This window comes from Sus scrofa, chromosome 4 (assembly GCF_000003025.6).
Source record: "Sus scrofa isolate TJ Tabasco breed Duroc chromosome 4, Sscrofa11.1, whole genome shotgun sequence".
Lineage (NCBI taxonomy): Eukaryota > Metazoa > Chordata > Mammalia > Artiodactyla > Suidae > Sus > Sus scrofa.
The window spans coordinates 120,329,244-120,352,322 of record NC_010446.5 but is presented as its reverse complement, the minus strand read 5'-3'; the positions used below and the strand labels follow the sequence as shown (position 1 = coordinate 120,352,322).

The following is a 23,079-nucleotide window of genomic DNA, read 5'->3' as shown; positions in this document are numbered from 1 at the left end:
AGGTTTTTTTTTTTTAAATGAAAGATAAAGAGTCTCCCTATGTAATATGTCTATAGTATTGTTAAAAATCAATAAAAACAATACAAAGCCAAGGAGGGTATTATGGAATTCAAGCCATCTTAATTTCAACCAAGACTACATCATTCAAACATACCCAGAATATGGATATTATTCAACTAGTTAAATTTAAAATCTGAAAAATAAGTGAAACAGGATGAGAGTATAATCAGTTTCCCATCATCAGGACTATACTTTGAGGAAATTTCCATTAACCATAATCATGAAAATTTTCCATTAACCTTGACACCAGCTGCTTAAAAAAAAGGAACTAAATTAGAGATATTTTCCGCCACAAGTTAGGTTCTTTTACCAGCTAACCCAGACCAAAACTGTACACGTCAATTTATATTATTAAAAAGCCTATTTGAATCTCACCCTGTCCACTCTTCCAAAATGATTAACTAATTAACAAGTGTGAAATCACAGCCTGAAACAGAAAAGAGGTGAAGACGTAATTATATTGGAAAATTGATTGGCTGGCATCATAGTCAACTAGCCCAAACTGTAAAATAGAAAGTAAAAAAAAAAAAAGATTGGGAACAAGTTCAATAACTCTAATAATGCACCTGGTTAAAAATATTGCTTTGGTTACAATGAAAAATCTGTACTTAATATTAGAGATCTGTGTATTAACTTGTGTTTGGAAACATCATAATCTCCATTTTCTATCGAACAAATTAAGCCCACCACACGTGGCATGCTTGAAAATTATTTGTTTAGAATTTTGCAGAGAGATGGGGAGTATTTTTTTTATTGGATTCTAAATTTCAAGATTGAGCTTCATTATCGCAGGTGAACACACAAATGGGCACGTAAGCACACGCACTTTCTTCTGCTCTGCTGTTGAAGAAGAGATTGAGGCTGCTTCAGAGAGGAGCTTGGTAAAGAGTCTTGACATGAACGTGTGGATGAAATCTCCCACAGGACTAACACGTGAACTATAGCTTTTTAAAAAGCCCATTCTTTATAATTTGAGGATGCATCAATTTTACGAATTATGAATTCAGTCAAAATTATGAATGCCTTGCATCTAAATAACAATGAAAGAGCCTAGCCAGGTGAAAATCAAAATACTACTACATGGAAATCATTTATGGTTTTAGCATGTTAAAAGCTTTCCAGACGAAAAGTTTATATTAAATTTGTTTAACTATTTATAATTCCTTAGCTAATGTATAGATATACATTAGGAGAAGAATACTGCACGCAGTAAAGAGCAACTATTTATGTATTAAATTTAAAGCCAGTGCTATAGCAGTGAAAATAATGCACTGGACTGCTGTTCATTTATTGTTTCACAGATAATCATGAGAGCATAATGGAGAAACGCAGTAGACAAAATACATTAGTTTGATAAAATCTCTTTAAAAAATTCAGATCTCTATTTCTACTAATGCCTTCTAAAAGGAGTTACAAGAGTAAACTGTACACTTTTCTGTACTGTAATCCAAAGGGAATTACTTAGGTTCTAAAATATTATTATGCAACATATTTGCAAAATTTTTCTGAACAACTTTAAATATTATTTTTAGCACTCACAGTCCTGACAATGTTAGTCCTAATTTTTTGTCTGGTTGATAGGTGCTAGCAATTTGTGCAAATGTAGTCAACTTCCTCTCAATTAAGATAATGCGGATCAAAACAAGTTTCTGGAAATCCACATGGGAGAACAGACAACCGACATGGTGAAAAGTCTGCAAATCTTATTATGGGAAGGAAAACAGGACTATTTAGAAAGGAAAAAGAAAAGGCTTGTGGATAGGACATGAGAGCTGTCTCCAAGTAACTGAAGAGCTGTCATGTGGAATTGTGGTTTAAATTAGAATCCTATAATTATTCATTCATCTAACAAGTATGTATTGCGTCCTTCCTATCTGCCAGACATGGTTCTTGGCACTGGGCAGAGAGTGGTGAACAAGAAAGACAACAACTCTCTTCTTATGAAGCTCACTTCAAATAACTAAAACAGAAAATAGACAAGAAAATAAATAAATGATTAGCTGCATGGAAATTTCATACAGTGACAAGCACAGCGAAGAAAAAAAAAAAAAACAACAGGGAAATGTGGCACAGACAGAGTGAGTTTTGAGTGGTCAGTAGAGAATTCTCTGAGGTGAGAATTTCTGACGTGAGAAGAGCAAGAGCAGTTATGTAAAGATCTGAGGGCAGAGGTTTCCAGGCAGACAAACACAAGCAGAATGACTGAAAGAGATGGAGGCATCTACGGTGTTGGAAGACCAGAAAGAGGGCCAGTGCATTGGAGAAGGATGGCCTAGAAAGGTTGGCTTTTCATGACAATGGATTCCCAGAGGTTTTGAAGCACACACCACCCCCTTCTCTCTCAATGAAACTGTAAATAGAACCAAAATAGAAATAAAATCATAAGTGCCGCTCAGCCTGAAGCAGGGGTGGGAGGCCCTCAGTGCACCTGTTCGGCTGAAATCCAGATGCTGATGGAGTCAAACTGCTTTCATTTTAGACATAAAGTAATAAGGTCCAGAGAGGACAAATTAGGAAACAGCATCATATACAAGAAAGAGCCTGGCTTTCTATCAAATAGACCATGGTTCAAAACCCGGTGTGGTAGATTTAAGCCTTTGGAAGAGAGGCGCCATCTCCATGTTCCTGGATCCTGTGTGAGGACCCAAGCATGTGAATGAAGCCATCAAGCGGTCTGTCAAGTGACTACAAATGCACTAGTGAGGACACCTAACACCATGTGGGGCAAAAACAAGCCTGCCCAGCTGAGCAGATTACAAACCACAGAATCAAGACATTACCTGTCGTTTTAAGCTACTATGTCGTGGGGTGGTTTGAAATACAGCAATAGATAAATGACACAGAAATGTTTGCTAGCATAAAATCTGAAACATGTGGCATTAGATTTCAGATTAAGAGGCAGACAGAGACCTCTCTAAACTCAAGAGTAGTCTGTTAGTAAAATCTGGAAAAATGGTGAACAAACTGTTAGAGGAGGCTGGAAATGCAGTGCGAAAATTGTTATTGGAGACTGGAAAAGAGTGGCCCATATTATGTAGTGACAGAACAATTGGCAAGAATGTCGCTGGTGATAATTCAGAAGATATAAAATGTACATAATGCATTTGTGGATCTGACTAAATAAATCTCTAGACAGAATGCTGAAAGTGCCAGTTGAGTGTTTCTACCCGAGTATAATAAGGTACTCTAAAAGAGAAAAGAGCTAAATAAGGATATATTTGATTTGCTAAGCAAACTTAGAGCAAAGCAAAGGGGTCTAGGACTTACTGGGATGGAAAATAAAGCTATTCTCTATTTGTCCTATCTCCTGGAAGGAAAAAAGATGTTCAAAGTAAGAAATGACCTCAGGAGTTGCCAAAGAAAGAAAGAAAGAAGACCTCAAGGTAAAAATCACATCAAGAGCGTTGCTATATGATACTTTGATGATGCAAAGATTTAAAGCAGGTTCAAGTAGATTCTTTCAAGCAGACAATACTGATTGTAAGAACTATTAGGACACTGTGTCACAGCAGCAAGATATATTCAAAATGGAGACACATCTATCTCAAGAAGAATTATGGATGTGGCTTTGGGGCATAGAGTCAGCCCTTAATAGATTCAAAAAGTTTTTAAGAGAGTTTTGTGATAGCATTACTATGAGTTAGCACTAAAAGGGATTCAAAATAAAGAGAGGAATAGGGAGTCCTCACTTTTATGGGCAGAAACAGACAAAAGAGTCTACTCAACTGCCAACATGGATCATCACAGGTCATTTTTAAACAGAAGAAAGCAAAACAAAATAAAACTCAGAGGACAGAAGCAAGAGCCCAGAGGTTAAGGCCAAGAGCAGATAGGGACAATGGATTAGGCAACCACTGTTGGGGAACATGATGGATGCTAATCAATTCAGGGGCCCTGACAACATGTGCCCAACTGAGTTTCAGAGCTGCAGTGGACAGTGATTTCCACGTTCATTCATTTCTTCTCTTTCTGAGCGAGCATCTGCTTGGTACTCTCGACCATATTATTTTATGTTGGGTGTTTTGCGGAGAGACAACTTGTCTTTGTATTTCACGGAATCCCAGATAAAGTGAAGGTGAACCCAAGCAGCCTTATATGCACTTGATCCTGATATAGATCCCCAGACCATAGATGCTGAGCCCAAACTCATGACTGGATACCCTTTTAAGCGTTTTGAAATGGGGTCGATGCATTTTGCAAGTGGAAGGGATGTGAACTATTATGACCAGAGGGAAAGACAGTAGTTTACAGGCACTTACAGTAAGCCTTCCTACTGTATGCATGCCTTTGTGTGTATGATCTTGCTGTTCTTCCCATCAGTGAGTATTTACCTCCTTCTTGAATACAGCCTGTATATTGCACCTTATAATTTGCTTTGTCCAAGCGAGTATGGTGGTATGCTTTTGAGTTTGTCTCAGCAGGCCTTGCAGCTTCCATTCTTGCCTTCTTAGAATACTGATTGCTACCTTGTGAACAAGCCCAAGATATTCTCTTTGATTTGAGATATTCAGAGGCAAGCGAGATTATGAAGAGATGGAGAGAGGGACCCAGCTATCTCAGCAATTACAGCAACTCCAACCAGACACATGACTGAGCAGGCATCCCTCCAACAGACTGCAAATGCATGAATGGGCCCAGCAGACATCATGTGATGCAGAAGAACTTTCCATATGAGCTCAGCCAAAGGCCAATGGGCATAATGGAGTGAGTGAGTACTCACTGTCTCATGTCCTAGGCTACTTACTTAACTTTCTCAGACTATTACAGCTGGCCCTTGAACAATGTGGCTTTGAACTGCATGGGCCCATTTACATGCAGATTTTTTTCAATAAATAAGTGCTACAGTACTGCATGGACCCATGGTTGGTTCAATCTGTACATGAGGAACCACAAATACGAAGTGCTGATTATAAAGTTATGTGCGGATTTTCAACGTTGCGGAGTCGGTACTCCTGAAACCTGCGTTGTTCAAGGGTCAACTGTGTTTCATCTAAAAAAATATTTCTACCTATCTTATATAGATACTGTGAAGATCCAACGAGTAATTTATGAAAATTATTTGGCAATGTCTATACACTCTAAGTACTCAATAAATGGTAGGTAGCAATGTATATTACAGTCATAACAACCACAACAACCTGCAATTTCAAACAACATATGTTCAAGAGAGTGATACAGAAGTGACTTGGCACAGAGACTGGAGTCGCCCAGGCCAAACTTCTTTTCCCTAGATGGCACTGCCTCTCCATACTTGTTAGCCTTTCTCTAGACTACTTATTTAGTTGGGGGGGGGGAGAACATCATATTTTAAAATAAAAAAAAATCATTTGTGTTAATAAGTTAGACTAATTTATGTCATGATGTCTCTGACGGCAAAACTATAAAACATGGATGGAACTTATGAGAAGGCCAATGTGGGGTGAATAAAAGTTAGATACTTCTAAAATAGATCTTTCTATAACTATAACAAGCTGTATTGCCTTAAAGATGTAGCATATTCTTTGTCACTAAAAGCTTTTAAGAACAGGTTACATTTCTTCTGTCAGGGCTATTGACATATGAGCTTAGATAATTTGTCCAGATAATTTTTATCCCCCCCCCAATGCTGTGAAATACATATTCTGTTTTCTCAAAAATTCTCTGAATTTTAAAGGCTTACTCGGGAACCTAAATCTTAGTACACAATCCATGCATTTAGAAATTCCACTGACATTTCCATTATTAGACATGTATATGTGTACTATAAAAATAACCTATGAAATGAAAATTTTAAATTGGCCTTTTCTCCCTTGATTGAGATCAATATAAAGATAATCAATTTTTTGTGTGTTAACTGTCTGTTCATATGGCTGGGGGAAAAAAAAGAAACTCAGTATGCTGTTGCTAAGAAATCTATGTATTCATTTATTAATTCATTTATCTAACAAATATTTATGAAACTTTTATCAAATTCTTCCTATACACTAAGCATTGTGCTTTGTGATATGAGATTGTATTTTATGGAAAGAGTTACAACTGATACTCTGATACCAAAGAAGTATTTTAGTTTACAGTATTTTATGTTGAGAGAGACATTTTTTGCACATCTACCTACCTAATTATTAGAACAAAATATATTCATTAAAATATGTCTTACTAAAAATCGATCCCAAGTGTACTGTAATATCTACATATAGTTTATGAATAAAGTGAACTGCTTAGGTTTGAATTTTATTTAGTATAGTAATAAATACTTCTGAATTTATCTTCATAGTGATAAATTATATATACAACCTACACTTGGATATTATATATTTGCATTATATACTATGCAGCTACCTAAGAGAAAATAATTATAATTAACAAAAAAAAGTTTTTATTTATTTCCTATCAATACAATGCAAATATGGGTCAGCAGGTTATTTTATGTGAAATATAAACAATTTATAATATTTCCATTTAAACACAGTATTACTCTGATTTCATCATGATGGTTTAGCTTTAAGTTTGACAGATTGATTTCTCTCCTACCTTTTTAATTTAAACTTGAACTCAATATACATTTATATAAAAATGTATAATTATATTTTAAATCTCATTTTATAATGGTATTTTAAATATTGCCTTTATAAAGCAAACAAAATCTCAAGAAAAGCAATCTAGGTATTTTGGGATACTCTAGGAAAGTCTGATTTGGGAAGGAAGAATGTAGTTAATAAAAGCCATCTCTGATGTTATTTAACACAAAAGCAAACACAGATCTTTTTATATTTGACATTAAAAATCTGATCATTTGCCTCCCTAAAGAAAGCACATACAGCTTTTATACAGACTGCACAGTAAAGAATAATAATATTTCTGTTTACTGAGATATCAACTGGCATTTCACTGTAAGTCAATGGTCTATCTTTGCTACAGCGTATTAGACCTCAATCTGGCATCTACAAATGTCAAGAGTATAAAAATATATATATAGAATGAAAATCAAAAGCATGTTCCAAACTCCCAAAAATAAAAAAAGGGGGAAACAAAGTTCACTTAAACATATTTGCTGCAGAAATCAGTGCAATATTTAGCTGTCAATCTAGAAAAACAACGAGGGAGCCACACTGTCAGTAGGACAGGATAATAAAATTTCCAGCAGATGTGCAGGCAGGGCTCTAATTTTTACTGAACTCCCTTGGTAAGCATTTAATTTCTTTATCATATGCAAGCTCGGCAAATTGTACTTCATCAAAACTGTATTGTGAAATATTAATATTTCATATGATAACAAAACTCCATAGAATAACCTTTGTCATATTAAGAGCATCCAAATTTGAAATGCCAAGGTTCTGAATTTTAATACATTTTAAGTAGATTCTTGAATTGGCATAATAAATTACAATAAGACTAATCTAAATTAGTATGTTATAATGTCACAAATGTATAGTACACATAATATTTTAGCAGATGTCTTTAGCAAGAGGCTGTGGGAAAAACACGTGTTTATACTATTGGGTTGTATACTGTATTTCATCAATAAGAAAGAACAAAAACTCAAAGACTATTGTACTATTAGATATTCACAACAGATTTAATCGCTAATTAAAAACAATACAAGAAAACAAAACAAAAAAAAAAAGGAGATCTCTATGAAGGAAATGGACCACTTTGCAAAATCGTGTGCGGGAAATAATCATTTTTGAAAACAGAATTACATGGCATCATTATTTATGCTACTGCAATCTGCACAAATGCATTTAAAATAGTCTTTGCACAAACATTTTATTGTACCCACCATCAAAGTAAGTAAAATGGAGCTTCCTGAAATCCCTCCATCATTATGTTTTATGTGCCAAATTTAATTTGCATTTATTCATAACTCTCCTTTTGAACTAGCATCACAGACTTCTGAATTGATAGATTAAATTCAAATTGGAGGTTTAGAAGGAAGTTAGCTCCCACATTTATTTCTGCTGGTGATCCTAATAAAGCCAACTGCTCTTAGGCTACCGAAAGAGACAGCATCACAAATCAATGCACGTCACCAAGAGAGTAAAGACAGATGTCTCTGATTAATCAGAATTCAATTTTTGTAAGCGAAGAAAACTGCAAACTCAAAGCAAACACTTTTTTTCCTACAATTCTTCACCTATACCTGATTGGCCACCTATTTCTGTTTACATACAAAACTGTTTAAATAGCATAACTTAAGTAGTCATTAAATGGTATCAAAAACTCCGTTTTTCTCAACAGATGACACATCTGATGACAGCTTCAGAGTAATTCTTAAAGGAAGAATTGAAACAGAGACAAATATGATAGCAATATTCTTTAAGACTGTAAACAATTAATGGTATTCTAAAGCTGAATTTAGCATGTAGTTTAATTTTACACTTTGTTTAAACAAAGTATTTGGTAATTTGTGGGAAAAAACCCCTTACTTCAGCTATTTGAACATAAGAAATATTTAAGAAGTTTTTTCATGCACTAGTTTTCTAACTTTTCAGGATTCTCTAGATGTTCTTGATCACACTTACAGCATCCTGTAAAGCTGTCAGAATAAGACAGCCATAGTGTTTTAGCCATAATAATGCCAGCTATTGATCCTAGTAAGAGGAGAAAGAAGAGAATGTGCTTAATGGGGCATATTTGTTCTCTATTATTTCCTCTGCCTAAGGATAAGGATGATTTAAATAATATTCTTTTCTTAGTCACGAGATTCGCACATTCTTATACATTAATTATTACTAACAACCAGTTGGTACTAAATACCTTGATAGGTATAGCGTTTAAAATTTCACCAGTAAAGAGTCTACAAATAGACTGCTGCTCTTTTCTAATTCAAAACCATATAAGGATGCAACCTTCTACTGCATAAATGATCCTACTTCAAAAACATGCATTTACATGCTTTCTGTGCTTTAAAGAATCAATCTCAACTTTAACATGTTGTTTATTTTTTACCAAGTATGTCCACTTGCTGTGTGAGTGCAAAGTCATAATGTCAAGTTAAACTCAAGGATATGCATTTGGAGGAAAGTTTCTGCATTTAAAAATTCAAGAAAAATCTTATTACGAGCACCAATTACGTTACACTGAGTGATTCTTTTTGACATGAATTGGAATCCAGGATTACATGCAAATCAAATTCATCATCTCTCTGACTCTGAGTTGAGGCAAAGGTCTTCATTCACACACATTTAGAAATCACAAATACCAACATAAGAATAAGGGAGTTTGTTATTATTAAATGAAATAGGCACTTTTGTAATGTTCGTATTTCTGATGATTTCTAGACAAAACACAATGAGAAATCTATGAGCCACCGACCCCCCCCCCACATTTCGTGGGACAGAAGGAATGAAAAGAAATTAAAGACTAATTGTAATAATAAGTTTTACCCAGTAGTTTAATAACGGTAATGTCTTAGAAAACTCTTTGCATTATAATGTGTATTACCTAATTAAAATACATAATGGATATTTAAATGCAACTTCAAAAATAATTGCTTACCTTATCAAGAGAGAAAGTTTTGGTCAGGGCAAAACCCCATCCAGCTTCAAAAGCTCTTCGAATCATCGATGAACTGGTAGTTGGAGCTGCACTGGCAAGACCAAAAGGATTTATAAACTTTAATCCAGCCATTTCCACACTGATGTCCACCAGGTCAACAGGCGTATAAAACAGGGGCAGTTCGGGCTTGGCAGAAACTGAAGCTCCATATTGGGCCTGCGAAAAACCAAAAATCACATCTGATTTTTCCAAACACTCTTTCTCAGAAATCACTTCAACAACAGCACTTAAATCACTATAGACCACACTGATCTGATTAGAATGATTAAACTGGCAAAAAAGCCAATTAGAAGAGAACCAAATTCACATAGTATCATCCTTTTCTAATGTAATGAGCAGCATAGAGTACTAACAGAAATAATAGAAATAACAAACAAACGACAGAAAAACTACACTTAAAACACACTGAGCTTCAGTGGGTTAACGATCTGGCGTTACCGTGAGCTGTGGTGTAGGTTGCAGACGCGGCTCGGATCCCGCGTTGCTGTGGCTCTGGCGTAGGCCGTGGCTACAGCTCCGATTCAACCCCTAGCCTGGGAACCTCCATATGCCGTGGGAGCGGCCCAAGAAATAGCAACAACAACAACAAAAAAGACAAAAGACAAAAACAAACAAACAAACAAAAACAAAACAAAACAAAAAAAAAACCACTGAGCTTCAAACAGAAAAGGGAATCATTTCAGAATTTCTCTCTCTGGTCCTATCCTTTATGTACTAAATTTGTGGAAATGTCTTCAGAGCTCTGAGAGAAGGGCAACAGCAAGTCAGGAGGCCTAACTTTAATTTCCAGTAACCTCACTACTCTTTATGAGATTTTAGGAAAGCCACCTAACCTATCTTGCTTTTATCCTTTACCATTTTCAGTACAGCAGGATGAATGCTGGCTGCCTAATTTCCTACCTCCTAGGGATATTGAAAATGAAGGAGATCATAAGCCACAGGGAAACATCTCATTTGGAAAGTGGGTAGCATACTTAATGTGCATGAGGGAACTTTCTTCACAAACCAAACAGGTACCAAACAGTTAATGCCAAAAGCTAAAACTGGCTTTCAACACTGTTAAATTACCTTAGTTAAATGAACACAGTATAATGCTACATTGCATTATTGGAAAGATTCAATTAAAAAAATTTTTTTCAAAGTGCATGGCACTCCGAAGCATAGAAGGTGCTTGCTAAATGTCTCTCTGACAGCAGAAGTTATTAAAGATCTCATCAGGCCTTTTGCTTGTAAAATGTTTGTTTCTGTCTCTCTCATTCTCTCCCTCCATTTCTGTTTATCTCTGAAAGACAAATAATACTGGAAAATATAAAGAGGAAGAAGGAATCTGCTTAGCCAGAGTGGTCACTGAATGGACAGTCTACTTAATTTTAAACTAAGACCTCCTTTCCTTGTGAATCATCCCTCAAAAAGTGTTTAAGCAAAACTTCAATTTTACAAGACTGTGCCTTGTGTAGATAAAGATTGCCATGACTTGCATAAAAATTACTTCTGGACCTCCACCATTTATAATGCAAAAATAAAGTTCACCTAATATGTAAAAAGGCATCAAACTCGTCAATTGAAGACTAATGTGTCTCTAGTGCTGCAAACAGGTACCTGATGGCATCTAGGCCTCAGCCATGGCATGCATCTCTGCCAGAAACGTGGGTTTTAGGGCACATTTCTGAATATTGTTCAGCCCTACTGTGAGCTTAATTGTTCCTGTTCTCATGTGAATAGTAATGCTATTAAAAGGATTATTAGCAGAGACAAAAGCTATAATATTTAATACAGGGAAGTGGGGGATAATTGAGACAAGTTAATTTGAGGAGTGTTTGTGCGTCTGCGTGAGTTTGTACAGGGATTGGTGCGGAGATAAATGCCTTTGATGAGACTGTCTCAGCTCTGCGTGATCATAATTTAAATTGAATTAAGGAAGTTCAGATTAGACTAAGGAAGAATTTTCTGACTCCATAGTTTGGTTAACACTGGGCAAATTTGGAAGAACCTTCCATATCTGAGGAATCTTAGAAACTTCAATTAACCTCCGTGTGATGATGATAGCAGAAATAACTATGGTTCCATGTTCATTATTAGGTAAGGTGAATGATACTATGCTTTCTTGCTTTCTTTTTTTTTGGTCCCTTGAGGGCTGCACCTACAGCATACAGAAGTTCTGCATCTGCGACCTACACCACAGCTCACGGCAATGCCAGATCCTCAACCCACTGCAGGAGGCTAGGGATCAAACCCATATCCTCATGAATACTAGTCCGTTCATGACCGCTGAGCCACAATGGGAACTCCACTATGTTTTCCTTCTATTGAAATATCTAACCTCCCCAATCTCACAAATGAATTTGATTTTGTCAATAATTTTAGCTATAGAGCATTAGGCAACAGTCCAAGGAGGCAGATACATATGTGAAGTTCAACTTGTATGTCTTAATTTATGTGGTTTTAAATAAATAAAGCACGGCTCTGAAATTCTTCAGAAGGTGGCTGCCTTAATATTTAGAAAAGGAATGATGTGGACAAAGAATGCAAGATGTTCCTTAAGCTTCAAAACAAAAACAAAAAGCAAATAAGCCAAAACAAACAACAAAAACAAGTAACAAAAAAATCAACATACATACAAAACTCTTTCAAATGAGAAGTATACTTTCTTATAAAAATGTATATTTTCTTTTTTTATTGACAAAAATACTGCAGATGTGCATGCACATTTAACCTAAAATCTATAGTTCTAAAATGAAGTCTTTTCTCAAACTGTACATATAAGGCTATTTTTGTTTTATTTTGTCTCTGCGACTTTTTTTTTTTTTTTTTGTCTTTTGTCTTTTTAGGGCTGCACCTGCGGCATATGGAGATTCCCAGGCTGGGGGTTGAATTGAAGCTGTGGCTGCCAGGCCTACACCACAGGCACAGCCACAGCCACGTGGGATCTGAGCTGTATCTGCAACACACACCATAGCTCACAGCAACGCTGGATCATCTTAACCCACTGAGTAAGTCCAAGGATCGAATCTGAGTCCTCATGGATGCTGGTCAGATTCGTTTCCGCTGAGCCACGATGGAAACTCCTGTCTTTGTGACTTTTTACCACAGTGTGGTCCTACAGCAACCCAGTCTAGTCTGTTTACCCTCATAATATACTCAAGCCTTAATGTATGCTTCACTTTGTGAAGTTTAAAAACCTGTTTCTCTCCACACCCTTTCTCAAGGAACTCAAGCATTTTGAATTTCAGCTTTCACCACGGGCTGAGTCCTTCCCAAATCCGAAATTGTAACCTCCAAACTCAGATTTCTAAGACACATCAAGACCTTTGGATGTGAATACTTTGTCATTAATTCAAATTCAACTTCTTCAAAATCTACCTCGTGATCCTGGCTTCTAAATAATATGTTATCCACGTTCTCGATTTTAGAGAGTATTGTCTTTCCTGGTCACCCAATAGTGTTAGTAAATAACAAACGTAAAAAACAACCTAGATGCTGAACAGTGAGGATTAGTTCCCCAGTGATACTACTGTAAAAGGAATGTTATACTGGCATGAGAAATGGTACAGCCAAAAAAGAATGGACTGAAAGAGCACTGATCATAAAATAAGTGAAGACAAACTGTACTGGACAAAATAAACAAGGCCTCTGGAGCTTACATACTTAAAAATGTAAATAAAGCTACCAACCAACTAAACGCAAGATTATAACCACAGATCATCCATCACACCACCACCTGTCTCCCTGAATTATCTTACGTACGTCCCCTGGCCCGAAATATAACCTACGACTTTCTTCACCCACTGAACTCCTAATCATCCTTCCATACTCAACTCACTCATGCAAGTTCATGCTTCCTGGGCACTTCTTTTATATACTCCATATCCTTGTCTTATGTAGCTCTTTTCCTTCATACTTTATAATTTAAAATATGGCTCTACCTCAGAAGTCATCAAACACATTGTGTAGCAATAGGACATATGGGCAGCACCATATTCAAATTCGTGTCTCCGTTAGAATCGGAACCATTTGCAATACATATTTTTATATTATTTACATTTTACCACATTATATACTTACTCTTAAAGGCAACTCTGACCTTTACAGAGACAAAGATAAATAAAATCACTTTTCCACAAAGCAACTCTCAAATATGCTTTAAAGAACTATCGTGTACTTCCAAATCTCCTTTTTTCCTCAGGCTCAGCATTTATATCTTTATGCTTATTTTTAATACACAGTTCTTTTCAACACTGTCATTATCCTTTGTTAGATATCCTATTTATGTTTTATGCTCTGAAATGGAAGAAACTGCTAACCCAATTAAAAGGGGTAAATACAGGAACTTCAATTTAAAAATTTTATCTCCTCCTTCTCCCCCCCTTTCTAATGCAAGAATCATCTTATAATCCAGATATCACCACAATCTCTATGGTTATTCAGAATGCACTTTATAGAAACACCAAAAGAAAACTACAGAATCAAGAGAGGCTGAAGTAACACAGAACTGAGATCAGCATGGAGGAAAAGGGTAAAAATAGAGATTAAGGAAAAGCTAAATGTTCAGCAGATTTTTCGAACATAAAGATGAAAGGTAATATTTCTTTTATAGAAGCCATTGTCAGACATATGAGACATCAAAAATAAGAGAGATGTCTAAAGACGACTTTTTTAAAAGTTCATTTTTTCCCCTTCAGATTTTTATTTTAAGGAAGACTGAGCAAAGATTTTAGTTACTCACAGTTCAGCCTAAAAAAATTAACTCCATGACATGCACAGACCATGATAAGTCCTAAATTTATATGGGTTACACTTAAATTTTCTCATTTCACTTTCATCTACAAACTCTTTCAAGAAGCTTCAGTACCTGCAGAATCCAGCACAATCCCCTTAGCATCATGTACACACTTAGCTGTAATCTGGGCTCCTTCCCTTCCCTACACTTGCTAGTCACATCTCTCACCCTTTCTCATCTCACCCACCCTTTCCACCATTCCCTCACTACACCTTATGCTTCAGTTTGTTAAATCACTTCTAATTTATCAAACAAAACATCATTAATACACCTATGCATTTCGACTTTTTATTTCTCCTAACATGCTCTTTCCTGTCTGTTTTTCCTGCTTTGAAAATTCCAACTGATCCTTCAAGAAGGAGTTGGTCTTGTCATCTTCACCAGGAAATCTCCCCTGACATCTAAGAAGCAAAGGCGTTCCCTTATTATACTCTGTACTTGTTTGTGGATATTTGTGTGTCTCCCACCTAATTTACTTCCAGCACCTACCATAAGACTTGCAGAGAGACGCCTAAGATATTCGTTGAATGCATTAGACTAGTGACCATGGGTATTTAGCTTCTTTTTTACATCAGTTCCCATGAGATGATAATCAGTTTAGATAAAATAATCATTAGGTATATTACAATTATCTTTAAAAGTCCAATATTCTATTATTCTAAAGTAGAGTAACATTCAACTCTTGCCTCTGGAAGACTGCTGGATTCACCAAAGGGTCTCAAAAGAGCCATCTAGTGGAAATGGTAAATAACGGTAAATGCAAATATAATATAGAATGCAGTAACACAGAGTGACATAAAAATTCACTGCCCTTAAAATTTTGCCAGGATCCAGCTTAAAATAAAAATTGTTCTTCCCTCTATGAAATTTTAAGTTCCAGACTCAAATGGACTCCTTTGATTCCAAGAGACAGAAACTGGTTTCAAAAGGTTATTATGAGGGTGTAGAGGTTTCTCATGTAACTGGTCAGGAATGCAGCAATGCCCACATGCAGGCTGGGAATCCTTGACGAATATCAGGTCATCCGTCTCTTCCTCTCTGCTCATATATGTGCATCTAGGTTCATTCTGTCTCTGCAAATCATGGCTTCTTGGCTTCTTTATTCAGAATGGTTGATATTTCAAAGGTCTAGCCCAGTCTTTTTTTTTTTTTTTTTTTTTTTTTTTTGTCTTTTAAGGGCCACTCCATAGCATGTGGAAGCTCCCAGGCTAGCGCTTGAATCCAAGCTAGAGCTGCCGGCCTACACCACAGCCATAGTAACTCAGGATCCAAGCCGGGTCTGTGACCTACACCACAGCTCCCAGCAACGCAGGATCCTTAACCCACTGAGGGAGGCCAGGGATCGAACCAGCGTCCTCACAGATACTAGTCAGGTTCTTTACCACTGAGCCATGACAGGAACCCTATCCCAGTCATTTTTAACTCCACATTTTAAAAACGTTTGGAAAGATTTTAAAAATTCTGATGTCTTGGAGAGACAGACCCCATATTAATTACCTCAGAATCGCTCTGAGTAGGACTCAAGTATTATAATTTTTGAAAATCTCTCAGAGAGACTGCACTGTGGGCCCAAGCCTGAAAATCATTTCTTTAGTCATGTGAAAGCTTCTCCTAATTCTTACTCTCAAATGAGACGTTCAAGTTTAGCCACCATCATCTTAAATGTCTACCTTATTCAAATAAGTGGATAGATACTTTAAAAGCACTCATATGAGGACCTGTACCTGATTATAAGGCATCAATTCTCACAACCATCAATACACTGTGCAAATGTCAAAGCCCACTGTAAACACAGGTCACTTTATTCTCAAAATGAACCAGATACTTTGCCAGACTCCCTGATAACTGTTTTGTATTTATTCTTTTGATCACAGTTCTTCAAGTTAGGCATTACTGTCCTATTGAGGATGAGGAAGCAAAGCTCAAAGAAAGTAAACAACTTGTCCAAAAATAAGCAGCTAATAAATGGCAGAGCAAGATCTGAATTCAGAGCTTTCACTCACTACATCATAGTTGAGTTATACTAGTTATACTAGTTGCCCCTATTTACAAAAATATTGTTTTTTCTAAAGTACTAATGCCCTCAAAATAGAAAATTGACCTAAAAATTATTCATGATGGTTTGATTGAATACACACACATACACATGCACTGAAACATCTATTACTGAAAGTAAGATATTAATAAGACAATCATAATGCCTTTTATCTGAATATAGAAATAAAAACAAATATAATCAAACTACAATGGCCTATTGTTTTATTGTTATATCATTGTTTTTTTATCACTGGTATTCTTCAATTATACCTGGCTGGGTCACAGAAGCATAGACAGAGAAATCTGCATATGTAATGGTGACATTGTTGGGGAAAAGCAAATCACATCGTAACTATGTATCCCAATTGCATTTTTCCTTAATTTGCTTTCCTAGAATGAGTTTTTTTTAAACACTGTTCAAAGCAAGTCTACTGGTAGTGTTATGTCTGATTCAAAAAGATAAAGTACTATTATTTGCTTCCAATCTAAAATCATCAAACAGCTTTCACTTACTCATTTTATTTATATTTCATTGTGAAATTACTACAATGGTCCCTATTTTGGGGTACAACTGCCCTAGAAGTACCCATTCTGAGATTATTTTAAGGCAAAGAATAAATAACACTGTGTAGCTACTTCTAGTTAGATTAATTCATAGGTTGGATTAATGCATTAATTAACTCCAGCTCCTGTTACTTTGCCCTTTGAAGAAATATCCATTGCGGGGGAAAATCTTGCAAAGCAGAAATTAATTTGGATCAGCTGCTTCCATGGTGGAAAGGCCTAGGTACAGTGATTATAATTATAACAAAATCAGATTTCATTTCTCCCTTTTTGAGAAATTATTTGTAATGAAAATTTTAGAAAAAGATATGAGGCTATAGAACAGTTTCTAAAAATAATGATCCTATTTTATTCACTTCTTATATTCAAATTTTTTAATAAGATATTTGTAACATGAACACAGAATAAGGCTGCAACATTAAATGGTATTAACTCAAATCCATGTGATCCTTCTCTCCATCTAAACTCTACTCCCAGCCCCAACTACCAGCCTTTAAACAGCTTAAGGTAGTATGGTGCAATTAAAACTGCACTCTACTTGTCAATTAAAATCCCTACTCCTCCTCCAGGCTGCCCCATGTACTTTATGATACCACTGTTTACCCAGCTTACGTCATAAACGTATGAGTCACTGTTGCTATTCTTTCTCATTCTTTCTCCTCCACGCGCAACTCTAACAACGGTGCCTCCGAAACATGAATCCATGCACTCCCATCCATTCTCACTGTCGCCGTGATCTCTTACTGGGACCATTTCTTACTGGTTTCCCTATTTTCCTCACCTCCTACTGGAATCTACTCTTTACTTTGCACCAGGACAGCCTTTTCAAAACATATACTCGGTTGTTTACAACTTTTCACTGGCTTCTCATTGCATTTCGTTAATTTTCAAATTCCTTATTATAATCTACAAGATCCTTCATATCCTGTGTTCCTATTCAAACTTACCTTCTGCCACTCTCTATACACATATCATATACACATGTGACTTCTACTAAACTCTGTCTTTCCCTGGGGGTCTGCACTAACTATTCCCTCTACCTGACATTTTTTATTTCCATGTAAAACTTTACTCCCATTGCTAAGTACTAGCACTTTCAGCAACTGCTATGGCCTGAATGGTATTCCTCCCAAACTCCTATGTTGAAGCCCAAACCTCCAGTTATGGTATTTGGAGATTGGACTTTTGAGGGTTACTTAGGTTTAGATGAAGCCATGGAGGCAAGGCCCTCATGGCTGGATTAGTGTCCTTATAGGAAGAGACTCAGGAAAGCTGGCTCACAGTTCACCTGCTCACTCCAAATCTCTCTCTCTCTCCACCATATAAGTAAAAAGTAAGATGTGGTCATTCACAAACCAGAAAAACTCTCACCAGGGCCAGATCATGCTGGCACCCTGGTCTCAGACTTCCAGCCTCCAAAACTGTGAGAAAACTAATTTCTGTGTTTAAACCACCCAGCTTATGGTATTTTATTATGGCGGCCTGAGCTGACTAACACAGCAACCTAACGTAGAAACACCAATGAGCCAGGTGAGCTTGTAAAATGTGTTCTACATCTCAGGTGTTGTACGACCTAAAAGGTTTCCAAGAATATTTAAGTTTTCAACAACATTTCTGAAGTACCTGCTATATGGAGGCTTTGTGACCTGGCTGGAGGAACACAGCAGTAAACAAAGCACATTTTCTAGCTTCATGGATCTCACATATTACAGAGTGATGAGGGGTAGGAGGAAGGAGACAGACAGAAACATAGATGAGTGTGTGAGAGGATGTGTGTGTGTGACAGAGTGAGAGAGACTGTGATTCATAATAAAAGACATATGTTTGGTCTTTGTCCTGTTTCTGGCACAATGATCTTAAAACCCTTGGGCTTCCATCAGTGATAGAGCAATGAGTGTCTTTTGTTATGCCAATGAGGTAACTTTTGGAAAGCACCAAACACTTTGGGGCAATGGGGACTGGTTGCCAGGAGAACCAACCTTGTGGAAGGCTGGAACTTTCAGTCCCACCCACCCAACTATCTGACTTCAGTAGAGGGGAGAGTGGCTGGAGGATGAATCAATCGCCAGGGCCAATGATTTAATCAATCATACCAGCTAATGAAGCCTCCATAAAAATCCAAAAGGAGAGCCTCTGAAACACAGGATTTGGGTGAAAGAAGAGTGCCTGGAGAAGGCATGGAAGCTCCGAGCCCTTCGTTCTTATCTCCCCCATGTGTTCTTCCATCTGACTCTTCCTGAATTATATTCTTTTATAATAGACCAGTGAACTAGTAACAAAGTGTTTCTCTGAGTTCTGTGAGCCACTTTAACAAATTAATCAAACCGAAGGAAAGGGTCATGAGAACCTCTGGTTTATAGACAGTTGGACAGAAGTACATACAGCAACCTGGACTTGTGGCAGGCATCCAGAGCTGAAAGGGGTGGTTGGAATCTCCAATTTATAGCTGATTAGTCAGAGACACAAGTAATAACCTACGCTTGGTGACTGGTGCTGAAGGAGTAGAAAGGAAGGAGACGTCAGTCTTGAGGTACTGACTTCTTACCTATGGGATATGACACTTACCTCCAGGCACGTAGTGTCAGAATTGAGTGAAACTGTAGGACACCCAATTGGCACCCTAAGCATTGCTTGGGGGTTCCCAATACACACACACACACACACACACACATACATACACATGCACACACACACATGTACTGGCTCCTGGGAATCAAAATATTATGTCATGAAGTAGTTTCTTCTTAGAAACAGAATGCAGAATATTTGGGCCAGGGAATAGTATGGCTGGGGCCAGAGAAATTGTCCCACACAGGCTTCTTTAATAAAGTAACATCTGACCAGATCCTATAAAGAGGTGAGAAAAGTCAAGCATATATCAACATAGTTTTGGTATCCCTTTTTTATAACTTTGAAATAAATGTTCCAATATATCAATTGAACTATAGCAATAACATTGGTTTCTTCCACCTTTTACTAATTATAATATCATCCATTAAGAAAAGAGCATGTATCAGTCTTCCAAAGCAATACAAATAAAAGGAAAAATAAACAACTGGAACCTAATCAAACTTACAAGCTTTTGCACAGCAAAGGAAACCATGAACAAAATGAAAAGACAACCCACAGAAAGGGAGAAAATAGTTGCAAATGATGCTACAACAATGGATTAATTTCCAAAATAAACAAACAGCTCATAGAAATCAATATCGAAAAAAATTAACCCAATCAAAAAAATGGGCAGAGGACCTAAATAAATATTTCTCCAAATAAGATATACAGATGGCCAGGAAGCACATGAAAAGACACTCAACATCACTACTCACTACAGAAATGCAAATCAAAACTAAATGAGGTATCACCTTACACCAGTCAGTACAGCCACTATCAAAAAATCTACAAATAACAAGTACTGGAGAATGTGGAGAAAAGGGAACCCTTGTACACTGTTGGTGGGAATGTCAACTGGTGCATCTACTATGGAGAACAGTATGGAGGTTCCTTAAAAAACTAAAATGGAGCCATCATATGACCCAGCAATCCCACTCCTGGGCATATGTCTGGAAAAATCTCTAATTTGAGAAGATACATGTACCCCAATATTTATAGCAGCACTATTTACTGCAGTCAAAACATGGAAGCAACCTAAGTGTCTACTGACAGATAAATAAATGGATAAGGAAGATGTGGTACATATATACAACAGAGTACTACTCAACCAAAAAAAAAAAAAAAAAAGAATGGAACAATGCCATTTGAAGCAACATGGATGGACACAGAAATTATCATACTAAGTGAGGTGAGCCAGACAGAGAAAGACAAATATTAGATTAGCTTACATGTGGAATCTAAAAAAATAAATAAATAAATTTATTTATAAAACAGAAATAGCTGATTAGACATAGAAAACACTATGGATGGTTAACAAAGGAGAAGAGGGGGAGGATAAATTAGGAGTTTGGAATTAGCAGATACAAACTACCATATATAAAATAAACAATAAGTTCCCATGTAGAGTACAAGAAACCATAGTCAATATCTTGTAAAAAACTACCATGGAAAAGAATTTGAATATATATATGTATACATATGTATATATATATACATATATATATATATATATACACACACATGTTTAACTGAATTGCTTTGCTATACACTTGAAACTAATATTACATTGTAAATCAATACTTCAATAAAAATATAAATTATTTTTTAAAAAACAGAAAACAGCATGTAGACTATTATACAGAGCCTTTATTTTATACAACCCTAAGGATGAGTTAAAAGGATAAAATAATTTAACTTTAAGAAATGGCTTCAAAGTGGGCCAAGGAGCCTCCCAAATAATAAATAACATGTTGACAAATTTTTACAAGTGTCAATCAAGAAGGTAACAATGGCCGTATTCACAGGCCCAAGGGCAAAGGTGGTGACACTGCTGACAAGATGTCAATGACTAGCGAAAGAAAAGCCTGGCGACCAGCACGGGGTGGTGCTGACAGCAAATCCATGTTTCTCCAAGAAGTCAGTACGATCAAGGTGAGAGTGATGAAGGTAAATAAAAGAAGCTGACATTTAAGAAAGGTGACAGCAGCAATGTTAAATATTAAGACTTGGAATAAAAGTCTCAAAACTGTAAGTCAACAACCTACCAGGCGATACCGCTTTTGTGTTAACCTATTAACTCTTGTATTTCTGGGAACAGCAGCAATCTCTGTTCTGGGTAAAGACAGAGATAGGATACATGGAGAAAACCAGTATAATATCTCAACAGGTCAGTTAGGCCTTTTAAAAACTCATCTGGCTCATCTTTAAAATGACTGTCGTGAAAGATGGTTGTAGGACTCAAACAAGGAAAATTGTAACATGGGTATGCTCATTTTCACCCTTCTGTGTCCACGTTAACTTTACCCCACCACCTATTTTTGCAGTTGAAAGTAGCGTTCATCACCCATGATCTGAGTAGGAAAATCTAATCCTGAACCTCATGTGCCTTGTAATCTGAGATTGTCCTCAGCATGTTCAATTTTTCAACCAGTCACCAAGTGCCTGCCATACCATAGGCATTTGCTGGCCCACCACCTAGTTGGACATAGGCAATGTTCTCAGCATCAAGTATACCACAGAGAACAAAACTGATAAAAAATCACGTGCAAAGCTGTATTCCCAGGGATGTTGTCTGGCAGGTAGTGACTGTGCAATACATGCAAAGTGACCCCCGAATGAAATAAGATCATTCTGAGGTCTAGCTGTATGAATTACAAAAGACCGGCACCATTGTTCTCATCCTCACTCCAGTGCAGAGCTCTCTGAGGACTGGCAGGAACCGACCTGTATGTTCTGCCTTCCACCTGCTCAGCTAAAGCTCAACCAAAGAGAACACCCGGAGAAAGAAGCTGGATTGCTACTGCAAAGAAGAGTAGGGCTGAGAATGGAAAACCTTGGGTTCTAGATGCAATGTAGCCATTGTATAGTTTCAATCCTTAAGTATGGCATGACATTTCTCCTGTTCTTTTTTTGTGGATCTTATTGCTGCCTCTCTCTCTTTGAGGACATTTAACATTTATTTTAAAGCCCTTTTATCTAGTTCTATTATTCTATTCTCCTAAGTGAATTCTCCTATTACTTGGATTTACTCTTTTAAAATCTGTTCCTCAGCTTGCTGTCCTTTACATTAAGGAATTGAATCAAATGATAGCCATATGCCTCCTAACCAGATTCAGCATAGGTTTTCCAATTCGTCAAATGGGAAAAAAAAATTGGTGATTCCAGAGGTACTTTTTGAGTATAACATGAATGTTCAGTCCCTAAAAAGACAATGAGCATATAGTAGTTATTCGATAATTTAAACTACTTATTTTTAACATACATTATTTGGGTTTCAGAGTCAACAAAATTATAATCTTGTCATTTTTATGAATGAAGATACTGAGGCTCAAGATAATACACTGGAGATCTTAAAAGGTTTTAAGACTTTGAACTGGGAATTCCACATCTACACATACATTGGGCTGTCTCAGAGCCCTCAGTGTGAGAGCTAAAAGGCAACAGGACATTCCCAAAGGTCTGAAGTCCGAATTAATGAGTATCCAAGGTCTCTT

General features: G+C 36.7%; 1 protein-coding gene across 2 annotated transcripts in view; it reads right to left on the bottom strand.

Annotated features, from left to right (window-relative positions):
- The window catches only part of DPYD (dihydropyrimidine dehydrogenase), a 780,991-nt gene that overhangs the window by 360,139 nt on the left and 397,773 nt on the right, over positions 1–23,079 (bottom strand). For both annotated transcript variants that reach the window (NM_214044.2, XM_021088696.1), the window contains 1 exon segment: positions 9,538–9,753. In NM_214044.2, the coding sequence (NP_999209.1) occupies positions 9,538–9,753 (216 nt within the window).